Source organism: Bacillus rossius, chromosome 3 (genome assembly GCF_032445375.1).
Source record: "Bacillus rossius redtenbacheri isolate Brsri chromosome 3, Brsri_v3, whole genome shotgun sequence".
Classification (NCBI taxonomy): Eukaryota; Metazoa; Arthropoda; class Insecta; order Phasmatodea; family Bacillidae; genus Bacillus; species Bacillus rossius.
In genome coordinates, this window is record NC_086332.1 from 111,836,259 (window position 1) to 111,850,022 (window position 13,764).

Below are 13,764 nucleotides of genomic sequence, written 5' to 3' on the forward strand. Positions count from 1 at the left end.
TTGTCTGCCATGTCGTTTGTCTTGATAGTTTCCTGATGGGTGGGCCCTTCTCTACCGTTTTCTCCGTTATGTTTACGCCTCAAGAAATAAGTGGTTTCATCCATAGACATTATCTTTACCTATCCTTGCCTGCTAGTTATCCTGTTTCGTGGCCCCACGTTGTGGCGAAACTTTATTATCTCTGTAGAACGTGGTATATTTAATTATTGCAATTGGGCGCCTAATTATATATATATATTTTAAAAGTAATGCCAAAGGTTAGGAATTTAGACGTAACTAGTTATACCTTCCAAAATATTAGTTTTTTTATTATTACCTTGACTTAACAGAACAAGCGAACATACATGACATCTATTTAGGTAATCAAATAGTCTCATATATACTATATTAGTGATAGTTATCTGTATGCGGACATATATTCCTAGAGAGCCAAAATCTAAGTAAAGGTATTTCATACTAGTAATGTCTCGATTCACGTAACCTTACGTCTAGTTCAGTTGTTCGGAGACACTGCGAACTCTGCAGCACTGGACATCTGGGTAGCGGTAACCAGAGACAAGGACGTTTTCGACCAGCTGAAAACTACGAATACTACTGTTCTAGTTGTAAAATTAGATGACGACAGTCCAGCATCCTCCTCTGATCCTGAAAAGTCTTTATAATTAATTTGAAACGATCTCACCGACGTAGACCACATGGAACCTTGGATGTATGGTCGTCATGGTTGTGTCGGGAACTCAGGCCTCAGAATTCTTGTGACAGCGACTGACGGCTCCGACCATTGTCCTTCAGGGATGGAAAGTAAGAAGATTCGAACCCAGGATGGTCATGAATGTAGATATCAACCGAAAAATAAGTTCATTCTTGAAGTTCGAAAATCCATAATTCTGTCAAATTAATGCAGAATTTCATGAACCCAACTTGACGTCTACCAAAATAACGGAACTCCGCTGTAGTCTCTTCTTGTGAGCTGAACGGAAATGTAAAAAGAAGTACGACCCTCACTCAGTATGTATCTTCCTATCCAGATAATTTTTTCTTATTTTATTATGTTTTTTTACACATCCATATTCCAAAAACCACTATCGAACGAATACCTGTTTATAGCAACCATAGATGAACTAACCAAAGCTGGAATTGAAAATCCACAGACTTATGCAAGTAGGAATAACGAGAATTTAAACCGCGCTAAAATGTAGTAATGGTTTTATAAATGCATAGATAAAATAGCTTTGCAATAGCATCATTAATTAGATTTGAGGCTCTCTATTCACATCTTTCTCCTACTGTTTTTAACATAAAACCTTTTAAATAAATTACATCAATTTTGCACTCATAATCTCATAAAAAAAAGAAAAAGAAAAACTGTAAACATAGTGACGGTTTACAATATATATATATATATATAAATGCTTTGTTCTTAAGTCAATAACTGTTTGATGATTTCATTAAAACAAGTTATAAATACATAAATGTAATAATGTTATTAAATACATGAATCACATGTGTCAAGTTTTTAATAAAAACATGCTTACAGTAACACGTATACAATCTGGCATTAAATATAGACTACTTGCCTTGGAAACTTAATTCCAGCCACTTTTGTGCATGTATGAGGCATGTCAGGCGATATTGGGGAGAAAATACACTATTGTAGCCCACTAAGAATTACAATAACCCTTCAAATTAATTTATATGTAACCTTATGTAGCTATTGCTGTAATGTTCTTATTTTGTCTGTACTTTTGTTTTAAATCTTGGAAGGGAGAGGTCCGGACCCCACAAACTTTTCCCCTGGCTACATCCATGGTGGAGCTATGTTAAACCCAACACAAAACGAATGATCAAAATCTGTTCATAAACAAAGAAGTTATGCTCGAAAATATATATGTATGTATGTATGTGTGTGTGTATACACACACATATACATGCAGACCAATCGAGAACCTTCTCCTTTTTTTTGAAGTCTGTTAAAAAATAATTGTAATCTTCAGTTATAAAATAAACTGAACTTAGTAAAAATAAGACCATAAAATCTTGTATCTATTCATAATTGGACTTATTCGCACAATCTTTTCATTGCTACTGCCATGCACAGTACCGTGTTTTATCGCATAATCGTCGCACTGTTATTTTATAACATCAAAATTTGGAGAAAAAAATTTCTCGCATAAACGTTGCATATTGTTTTTAGATTCCGAAAGCTTTGTGTAGGTAGTTTTCCCATATAAAACAATGTAATTTCAAGTTGAAATATAAAATTTGTTCTGATAATACCACTTAATTATTTAATTAACAGAAATACAAAGTTGTTTGATGTGTAAATAATCTTTTAAAGACGTTTTCAAACGTTATACCTTAATTTTTTCGTCTTCGTCGCCGCTTAAAAAATGTAGCCAGCGCTAGTTGGCATCATTCATGCTTGGTTATGTTGTGCGCACACGTAGTTGAATATTGATACAGATAGCTCACCGACTGCATGCAACACACGTGCTCTGTCTAGTGCCGAGTTAACTAAATTTAATAGCCCGTGCTTTCTCGTTGTGTGCACTATGACGATAGTTATGCGTTCCGACTCAAGTTCGCGTCACAGGTTTGGTTTTTCTATTTAAAGATGAACAAAATGTTTTTGTTGCATGACATTAATTTAAATTGTTTGGTGTGCATTTGTATGCTCTACTTTTTAAATAAAAGTACTTTCCATGCATAATTTTTGTTTTTACGAAAAACCTATCTTAAAAAACATGTTTTTTTCGCATAAAAATCGCAACCTTACTTTTCAAACTTTATTTTAATATACAAAGTGCGACGATTATGCGATAAAACACTGTATTTGTCTTACACTATGTGCTTCAGTGATCAATACTTACATTGCAGACAGCATCTTTGTCCCACGGCAGAATTGTCACCAAGTCGATGACTTCGCAAGACACGCCCAGCTGCTCCTTAGCGAACTGAGCCACCTCGAGAAGCACGTGCACTTGGGTCCCCCAGCCAATGAGCGTTACTGCATCCCCTGCGGAAACAAACACAGAGTTGGCAGTCAGAGAGAGAGCTGCCGCAAACACCTCCACTAACCCCACAGGCTAAATCCTTTCTACATTGTAAAGACACAATCCTATTAACATAAAATTTTTATTTACAGATAGTAAACCAACGTTCAATGACATCAAAAGCTATAGACAGTCACACTCTTGGATTGCAGTACATGGCTTATGGCATGCACTTATGCCAAATCTCTAGTAAACAAATTTCAGGAGATGTGTTTTTATAGAATTATGATTGCAAAAGAAGCATTTTAAGAACTCATACTATCATGGTTATCAATTTGTAATTAATCACCACTATATTTTACCTAACTTAAAATAAAAAACTGTTCACACAAGTTCATTGGTACAAATTTATATGATAATTGTAAAGTGGACTTAATAAAGAAATTAATAATAACACATACCTTTTAGTTACTATTGCTACCAATGAACACAGTTGACTAAAACTTCCTTTATCGCACTGTTCACACTCATATTTTTTGAAAACTACTCAAATACTTTTAACACAATCTTACGGCCCCTCTCGTAGACTACCAGTGTAACTGTAATGAGTCACCAGACACAACATGTCGCTTGGTCACAAGACACTGCACTGACTGACAGGCTGGTATCCATAAATGCATGTCGAAGGAAATAACTGAACTAAGGAAGCCTTTATCTTTGAACTTGCTTGCAGGACAGAACCCCACTTTTTCCAAAAACATGGACTTTTCCACTTACCAAGCAGTTTTGGAACAAGCCTCTATTACAGCATGCTCTTGTGCTGACAACTATAGACATGAAAACTGTGAGAGTAATTGAGGTGGTGTTGCTTGTAAAATTTAATTCCATTCGTTGTGAACATCTTACATGCTTTAGACCCCATCAAACTTTAATATCAAAAAACTTTACCCCTTAAAATTTTTTATTTGTCAGTTTCCGAGGAAATGCATTTTAGGATTAAAAAAAATTTTATAACTAAAACATGGAGCATTTTTGTCTTGATATTTTTTCACTGGTGTCCTAAAACAAAAGAATTTATTAACAGTTTCCATTAAATATTTCAGGAAAGCGTTTATCTTCATTTGGGACTTTAAACAAATGTCAAGTTGGTAACTACAAAATATTGTTCCGTCGGATGTTGAATTTCGTTTTCTGATTTCCGTGGATACATGAATCACTGTACTCACAGATAATGCCTGAATGCCTTAAATCCACCAAGTTGGATTCTACAGCAATTGATGAAGTGACCAGATTCTTACGTGATCCTACAGTTAACCCAGAAATAAACATCCTCAAATACTGGAAATCTCAGTATGCGTGTTCACCCAGGCTACATAAACTGTCCAAAAAATATTTGTGTTCACCACCTGCGACAGTGTTCTCTGAACGTTTGTTCAGCACTGCAGGAAACATACGTGACCAAAAACAAAATCGTCTTGATCCAGACAGTGTCAAAATTCTTTTCTTTTTTTTTAAATAAAAATTTAAAGGGTTAAATAATTCTGGATAATGTATAATTTCTTCTCTTAACTTATAAATTATTTTATAATTAACCCTTGAGATCTGGATTCCGATTCGAGGGGTGGATTCGAGGTACCGTTTGGGATTCGAATTCAAGATTCAGATTCGGGAAAAATGGGATTCAACCCATCACTAATGTAATGACTATCTATTTTTTGTGTAACTGTTAATCTACACTATACCACTGACTTCCGAGTATTTATTCGTGCAATCACATGTCCGCCAGCTTAGATTTCGAGGCATGTGGGATGCCTAGAGAGCCCATTAATTTAACAGCTTATAGGGTGATCGAGCCTAGCCTCCACATGGGCCACGTCATGACCCAAGGGTAGAGTTCCGAGCCGGGTCCACATGCCCCAATCACGTAGTGGCACCCTTTATTATGCATATCCCCCCGGACAACAGTACCTAACTCAACAACTTGTTAAACAGGTTAAATTACTTTAAGTATCCAAACACCCTTCTAAAAAGAAAAAAAAAATATTGAAAAAAAGAGGAAGCAAAAGAAAGCATTTATAGTTTTATTTGGAAAGGAGGTATTTTTTCAGAATTACCAAAAAAATTAAAATTTCAATTCACAATGTATACAAAACTATTTTTAAGGGATTAAAAGGCAAAAATGAACATTTGCTACTGAATTTTAGAAGTAACGTTTAATTTTTTTTATACCGATTTTATGTTTTAGTACCAACCTTTTTAACACTGCTTTTGCCTTATTTAACAACGCTTTAGATAAATTTTATTTACCATTTTTCAGGGTCCCTAATAATACGTAATACCAATTTATATATATATATATATTCCACCATATCAGTTAAAATATTTCTATTATCGGTGCATAGGATCAATAACCTTGGTTTATTATAGAGCATACAGCATATAGATGTTGGTATTAATTAAGAATAAGAGCATGTGAATTTCTAATAAACAAACTGCATTGGTGACATAAAAATTAACAAATGCACAAGCCGCAGAAATATTTAGAACCGATAAATAATAACCTATGTGCATGTTGTATGTAGACAGGGCCATCCAAAGGCGAGAGCACAATTACCGGGGGTACAGGTACCAGGGCTCTGTTGAGCTTCGAGGTTTTTTTAATGCTTCGGTTTAACATTATAGGATAAAAATTAAATCTCTTGAATCTTTTGGTAAAAGAATTAATAGGAAATCTTAACAGTAATGCAATATACAAAGATCACGTTTAGAGTTATGGTTATAGTAACATTTACAGTCTTAAGGTTTTTTAATGGTGATGGTTTTAAGAACTTTACATTAAATAATGAGAGGGTTTACGACAATGTTATTGTCCCCAGGCTCTTGGTTTCTTTTGCTGGCCCCGTATGTACGCAAGTATAATGAGTACAATGCTCCTTTATGTACAATACCCTACAGGCTAGAATTATTGTTAAAAAGCATTAATAAAAGACTCAGAAGTGTCAAAGAGGTTACAAAATATAGCTTACATATATTTATATATGACTCATACAAATTCTACATATACATACACTTCTACATAAATTTAATGATACATATTATGAAGCCAGCTTCAAAATATTACCTTCCACTAGAACATCTGCTTTGCCAAGAGGCAGCGTGTAATCTTTTGCGGGGACATCATCGACTGCACCACGGTAAAGTGCTTTCGGTTCAAAGAACAAGCACGGGTCATTTTCTCGTATGCAAGCCAACAGCAGTCCCTTAGCTTTCGCAGCACCCCGCGGTATCACCACCTGCGACGGAGAGCCAGCCTGATGGTCACACAGCCAACCACGTGCAAGGGTGATGGTTGATCAGAGAGCGAGAGAGCGAGCAGTCTACCTTCAGTCCAGGAGTGTGGGCGAAGTACACTTCAGGGCTCTGGGAGTGGTACAGGCCCCCGTGGCCGACTGCCCCCCATGCCGCACGGATGGTCATGCGACCACAGTCGAACGCACCCCCGCTGCGGTACCTGTACTTAGCAGCCTCGTTGACAATCTGCATTGGAAACAACAAACCTAGCCATGAGATGCAATAATTATATAACCAAACCTTTGTTTCACAAGTTACATCAAGCACTAAGTACCACACAAACTAGCAACCTAGGCTGTATAACATTTCTAGTCATCTTATAAAACTGTTATTCCGCTTAACCTAAATATTGTTCAATGGCCCACCAAACTTAATTTAGTGTACGCATAGTCACTAATATAAACTTAACCCCAGTACTCAGCGATACATATGTAATAAATTATTAACAGACTAGATTTCATACATCTGTAGATTTGAATGAAATTTATCATTGAGCCATGGGTAGGGCCTGGAAAATTTCGGTGTTTTCAGTATGCAAAAAGCGGTACTTTCAAATTAGAAAAGCGGTGGTTTAAAGTCGGTATTTTCGTTATGCAATGAAAATTTTACCGGTATTTTAAATGTTGACTAAATTGTGCAGTTATTGAATATAATAGTTTACATATTTAATAAACAATCCATGTATACTAGGAATAGACTAATATTCATAATAACAGCCAATTAAATCCAAAACAGTTACACAAAACAGACACGTTGCTATAAATGTTTGCAACTACAAATTTTCTTTTTTTTTTCGGCTGCCAATGCCACATGCTTAGCCGAATTTAGGTGTTTGTCAATGGAATTTTTTGGGTTAAATGATACTTTAACCTTACGTGAGTATAAGTGATCTGCAAATACGTAGAATCCCGCTGATGCGACCCCTCACGGTTCCCGGAAAACCGGACTTATAAACGGAATGGCCGCAATAGAGAATTCGGGCCAATTCCCCCCCCCCCCCCCTCCTACCCCCAAATACATAAAAAATTGCCTTTGTTTGCATAGATTTCATATTCAAATAGTCTATGGAGTAAAAAGGACAACTTTTTAAAATTCATTTTACACCTCGGACTCGCATACCCTGAACAATGGGTTCCGATAAATACTCGCGCTAAGTGAATTTGCGTCACGCGAGTTCGGCTATGCTAGCCGGCTGGTGGTTATTTTCGTTCAAAACGTGGCGAAGGAACTTGTGTGGATCAGGTAGAAAACATTCAGCTATAAACGAAAGATATAAGAACAATACTATCCTGAAATGCTGTGACATGTTTTTGGAGTAGATAATCACAGCGACAGACCGACAGCGATGTTTATTTTGACAGCTCAAGCAATTATCTTGTCCACGTCCCTTCACAGCGTAAAAAAAAAAGAAGATAAAAACACGTTGGAATGCAGATGGAAAAGTAACTATGCAGTAAAATAAATATATTTACGGCCCTGCTAAATTTTTCTATTCAATAAAATTCGAGGTATTAGTGATTTTTCAGCAGAAACTGCTATGTGACTAATAAACAAATTGTTTCATAATAACTTAAACTTATAAAGTACAGTAAACTCCCGGTATACCGCGCCCCGATAGATTGCGGAATCGGGTATATCGCGGGTCAAACCATGTCCCCCAATCAGAAATGAATAATAATAATAATAACAACACAGTAGAACCTCGTTAATTCGTGATGGTCGGGACCGAGATAATCACGGATTACAGAATTTCACGGACTAGCGATTAAAAGCCCGGAAGGTCTTGTCAAGCTTCTCAGACACTGGCAAGCAGCTGGGTTAAGGCCAAGGTCTTGTGACGTAACATCTACCGAGGCTTACTGCACCTTGGCAGCAGATGGATAAAAAATAGTAAACTACCCATTATTCGTGTTAATTGGGACCCGCCGATGCCCGGATAATTGAAATCCTGTAAAAAATAAAATAAACCCGGATAATCCCTTCACGGCAAGGGCCGGCCGTCTTCGAATTAGTGTCTCGGCTTAAAAAATACAGCACTGCCTAGCCATTAGTTCAGGTCATTTACAACAGCAGAAGAGAGAAAGATAAGATCGTGCTGACCTTGCACACATAAATTTTGCCCCCCCCCCCCCCCTTCCCAATCGTACAGCCGAATGCCAGCCAGACACGCCACCAGAGCCTAGGCGTAGAAAATGTCCGCAGTGAAATTCTAAACAAGATATCTCCGTACATTATTCCTCTATCTTGTAGTGTTTTCAAATTATGGTCCAATCCAGCCCAGTGTTATTTTCTGAAACACTAGTTCATAACATTTTTTTTAACCCACAAATAAAGCATCGGACGGGGGACCCGATAAAGCCCACCGTCCAGCGACATTATCCAGCGTGACTCGGCTGGGGATTGATTTTGGATAGGTTTGGTTGACGGCAAGCGCTGGGAGGGGAGAGGCGAGCCGAGAATATGCGACCAAGACACCCGGGTAGACGGGAGGAGTGGAATATAAGCGCAAGTTTGAGAGGGGCGATTAAGCCGAAAGGGGGGAAGTCTGGTGACCTTGAGTAGTTCACTCATTTCCGTCTGCACACTTCTCGTGTTCACGTGTGTTGACAAGCGGAGACATATAAATGTTATGTTACAACTTGAACCTACAGACGTAATATTATTCGTTGTATTATACACGCTCATCTTTTTACTTTGGTATAATGTTTTGGTCCAATACTTACGTGAACCATACTGTACCACTTTTGCCGTGAGGTAGTAAACAAGCCCCGGAAATGTTTATGTGTAGCGGCCTCCCGACCTTTAACCAGAGGCTGGGTAATATAACACTTGCCGATCCGAGCCACACACACTCAGCAACTCGACACAGCGTTTGATGGAATAAGTAAAGACAACATTTAACAGACTTTTTAATACGGCGCCACTGATTGCGCTAAAATTATTTTGGCGCAATTTTTGTATCCCACATGTGACCATTTATAATTTACTGTAAGCATGGATAACAAAGTTTAACCACTTTACACGATAGACGATTCTTTATTTTATATTGTACGAATGCTAGAATAGTTTTTCACGTATCTGCTGCATACTTCTGCAAAAGACACGCTATCTGTAAGTACGTAAATCTAGAATTTTTATTTTGTCAATCAAACTCGGTACTTTGCGATTTTTATTCGGTTTGAAGTATTACTATGGCCTTTCTATTTAGAAGACTTTGACCACAGAATCGTGTGTAACCGCACACACTGCACTTACTTTGTTACGGACACTCAGACGAAGCAGATACTGTGGCTGACACCACGAGACTGGCAGCAGCTTGTGTGCCGCACGTGTGTTTGGCGGCGTGTGGCGCGCTCGTAGGCCGTGCGACAATCTGTGCGCGGCATGCGGAAAAAAAAAATTCAACATTTAATATTTATCTTTAAAATTTATTATTTTTATTTTTTCACCCGCGTTTAGTGAAAACTGCGGATGCAAAGTCCGCACAAAGGCTGGCCGTCTATACTGTGCGTGCTTGCCGACCTATTAGAACACAGGTGGTGTTTTATGCCTTTTGACCTTGGTCACATCGAAACATCGCGGTTATGCAACAACGCGGGTAAAAGTTATGTCCCCCGACAACCGCGTTAAATAGGGAGTGTACTGTATTTATTAATGGCGAAGGACAGTCGTATAAGCCCATAAAAATATTTATTTTACAGAGAATGGACTCATACAACCTGGCTTTTGGCGCACGCGGTGTGGGAGGGGAGGAGGATGCTGACAGTTTCTCACGCAGAAGGTTGAAATAAGGGAGGGAATGTGTTGAAATGTTAGATCGAAAAGGAAGGGGGGGGGGGGGGTGTTTTTACATGGTTTGTGGCTCTGGGAGGGATGAGCCTTGAAGAATTAGCAGGGGATGGGAGAGGTAAGCGTCACGTATGACGTCAAGCCGCCGCTACCGCCAGCCTGGCCGGACGAGTTTCTTATGCTCTCGCAGAAGCTACCTCAGCGGCTTTTCCTGCCGGCGGGTAAGATAACATGACAGCTGAGACGGCTTTTCGTGCGATAGTGGACGCGCCGAGCTCAGCTAGACACTGCCGCGTGGACAGTCTAGAGGGGTGGTATCTATTTTTAGCTGTCTTTTGTATGCCTGCCTGCTTACAGTACAGCTCTCGCCAAGATAAACGTGAACACATAGCGCCCAACAAAGTATAACAGACTTGTTTTTCAGCCGATTTTTACTCAAATTTTCGACTTTCTCTGCTCAAATTTTTCACGGTTTCTCATAAAACGGCCATATAAACGGAATGAACGCATCAGAGGGGAGTCGCATCGGCGGGATTCTACTGTAATGGTACATTTCGGGGATATATTCGCAGTGTAATATAGAAATGTTGTGGTTTTCGCGAATGTACTTACTTTTCGCGTTTTCATGCGAAATTCGCGCGAATTTTCGCAAAATTCGCGATCGCGAAAAATTCCAGGCCCTAGCCATGGGTAATTTAAAATGCTTGAGAAAACATAAATAAAATAAAAACTTCAGGGCTAGAGATGCTTATTTGGTTAAATAAGTTTTGATTTATTGTTTGTAATTTTTTAGTTTGCAGTTTTGTAATTTGATATGTTTCAACTGGAATTCCAGAGTCATTCGTCTATACAGAATAGATATTACAACCTGTTTACACCACAAATGGGCATACTAAGCTAAGTATGAGATCATGACCATAAAATGGATCCCCCAAATAGGTATTCCTAAAAATAAATTATTGTAACACCTCTTAAACATAAGCTAATCAAAATATGCGATTAGCAACCGGCAGCACAAAACTTAAAGTATGTATATGATATACTTCACTTTCACCCACACTGAAGCAATTTGCAATAAGTAGTTAGAGACAAGATTTTTCTAGTTTTATTTCAAGGGAAATTTCATTTTTAAAACATAAGATTTCAGTGTTATTTTATAGTGAATTAATCAACTAATAGGACACCAAAATACTATTTAACACTTTTGACCAAAATAGTTTATTTTTGACCAATCCACAATGCATTTTGATTTTTATAATAAAATAATAATTTTTAGTAAACATGTTCTACAGTAGATTTATGCAAAGCAATAATGTAGAGAAATGAAAAATCGTTGTTGGCTGTGCTGTGGCGATTTTAATACTGACTGAAAAAACACTGTCTAATACCTACAAACCATAGACCAAAGATTAAAGCAGCGCAGCGATAAATAAACAGTGCAGCCAATTACACAAAACTAAAATTATTACTGGATTACAAATAATATAGTCCAACAAATAAAAATAAATCTTCATGCATTTGTATATATTCTTTAATGTACCTAACTTGAAATGTAAAAATTAGCTAACAACACATGCAAGATCAAACAAAATACATTTTTCCTATACATTCTGTCCAAAAATTTTGAAACAAATGCCATGCTTAAATGCTTATTAATTTCAAGATTTTATTTGAATTTTGGTATTATAAGGTATATTAACTTTATTTGAATTTTGATATTAATATGGCATTTTGAAATACTTTTTTTAGTTTTATCCCACTTCACCATAAAATTTTTACCTTGCATTGATACATAATTATGTAGCAACCTCTTAGTTCTCATATTCTTTTACCTTACCACTCCCTGCACTATCCCATTTTACAGTCTTTCATCTTTTGTTTTCAACTGCTACCATTTCAATTGCTACCACATCAGAATCTCTACATTAACAGTGATACCTCTTTTTAAAGTATAAATTCAGTTGATTAACATTAAGTCACCCAAAAATAATAGTTGTTATGGTATGCAACCCATTGTCAAACTGTATTCAACTAAATTAAGTACAGTAAGTCCTCTATTTACGTCGTACCGATTTACGTCGTTTCGGATTAACGTCGCTAATGTTTGAGTACTCATGTTTCAATTTAAGTTGTCGCCGATTCACATTAACGTCGTTTACAATGACCGTAAATCTTTATTTTAACCAAAAAACCGTATATAATTCGTTTATAATTCTTTGTTTCCTTCGGTAGTTAATTTATGCTATGTAGCGTAAGCTACACGTTCACCGCTTTATCTTATCATACATCATGAGGGACGCTTCCTGCTCTCCGCTGCTCTCCGCGCGGTGATGCAATACTACCAGCCCGCCCGCTCGGCCACCCACGTATCTCGCACGTAGAAGTGTTATCTACTTCCCGCAACGACACAGCATTTTCTCCTACCCCTTTTCATCCAATTCCTTGGCACTTCAGTAGAGGTGTAAAGTAACTAAAAAAAGTGAACCCGTACGTATTCGTTACTATAACAATTAGTACTCGTTACTTTCGTATCGTTACTCGTTACTTCTGATACCGCATAACATGGCACATGCTATGTTATGTAACAGCAACGAATCGAGTCGTATTTCGTACGCGTACAGTATGACATCGCGTAAATAAAAATAAATCGAATATAAACAATTAAAAGTATTTGATAATTAACAGCTTTTGTTAACCAATAAACAATAAAATCTCATTAGAGCAGCTTTATTATAATATCTCTTTTAAGATGAGAACAAAAAACGTGAAAATACGCGATAATAAAAAACAAAAACATACATATTTATAATATGTAAAAAATATTTTGTTACGTTGTTTCTGTTCCAATCTCAAACTTTGTCTACACACACAATACCTTTAATAAACAGTAAAAAACTTGGACGACGAATTTCCAAATTATACTTTTCTTAATAAACAAACATCGTTCTTTGTAACGAATAAGCGCGCGCATGCGAAAAATGCGAGTAACGAAATGCATTCGTATGTAACGTTTCGTTACTCGTTACTAGATGCCGCACCCGTTACTCAGTAACGAATACATACGGTTTGCTACAGGACAGCTCTACACTTCAGTCGCTATGATATCATTGAGTTGGCCGGAGTTTTAAACGTGCCGTTGTTAACTTTATCGTGATTAAATGCGTTTGTAGTAGGCCTACAGTATCAGCTCACTGCAATTTATGATTTTTTCTTCATAAGATGTCTTCCAAACGACTATATATCTGTTTTTATATTTCAATCAATTAAGGTAATAAAGCAGCTGGTTAAATAACCATTCTATAAAGCTGAGAAGTACTAGTTGGACTTGTTTCCCACGCTGTCGGTTGTCATTTGCTGATAAAATTGCCCGTTGTCACGTCTGTATGCCAGCGCTTCCGGCCGACCTTGGGCCGTGGTCGGCCGGTGGCATGAAACATGGCTCATTTTGCGTCGTTTCTATTTACGTCGCGGTTTTCAGGAACGTAACCCCGACGTAAACCGAGGACTTTACTGTAAAGTTCTACCTTTTGGTCAATTCATGCTGTTCTTTGCTCTTGCACAATAGACCACTAAGTGGGCTTAATGCACTCAATACATAAATTGTTACTTACTATGGTGTAGTAAGAATGAA

General features: G+C 37.4%; 1 protein-coding gene across 3 annotated transcripts in view; it reads right to left on the minus strand.

Annotated features, from left to right (window-relative positions):
• LOC134531144 (2-oxoisovalerate dehydrogenase subunit beta, mitochondrial) overlaps positions 1 to 13,764 on the minus strand; it is a 78,725-nt gene that overhangs the window by 34,300 nt on the left and 30,661 nt on the right. For all 3 annotated transcript variants that reach the window (XM_063366756.1, XM_063366758.1, XM_063366757.1), the window contains 3 exons: positions 6,375 to 6,530; positions 6,115 to 6,286; positions 2,871 to 3,016 (listed from right to left, as the gene is read on the minus strand). In XM_063366756.1, the coding sequence (XP_063222826.1) occupies positions 2,871 to 3,016; positions 6,115 to 6,286; positions 6,375 to 6,530 (474 nt within the window). The remainder of the gene's footprint in view (positions 1 to 2,870; positions 3,017 to 6,114; positions 6,287 to 6,374; positions 6,531 to 13,764) is intronic.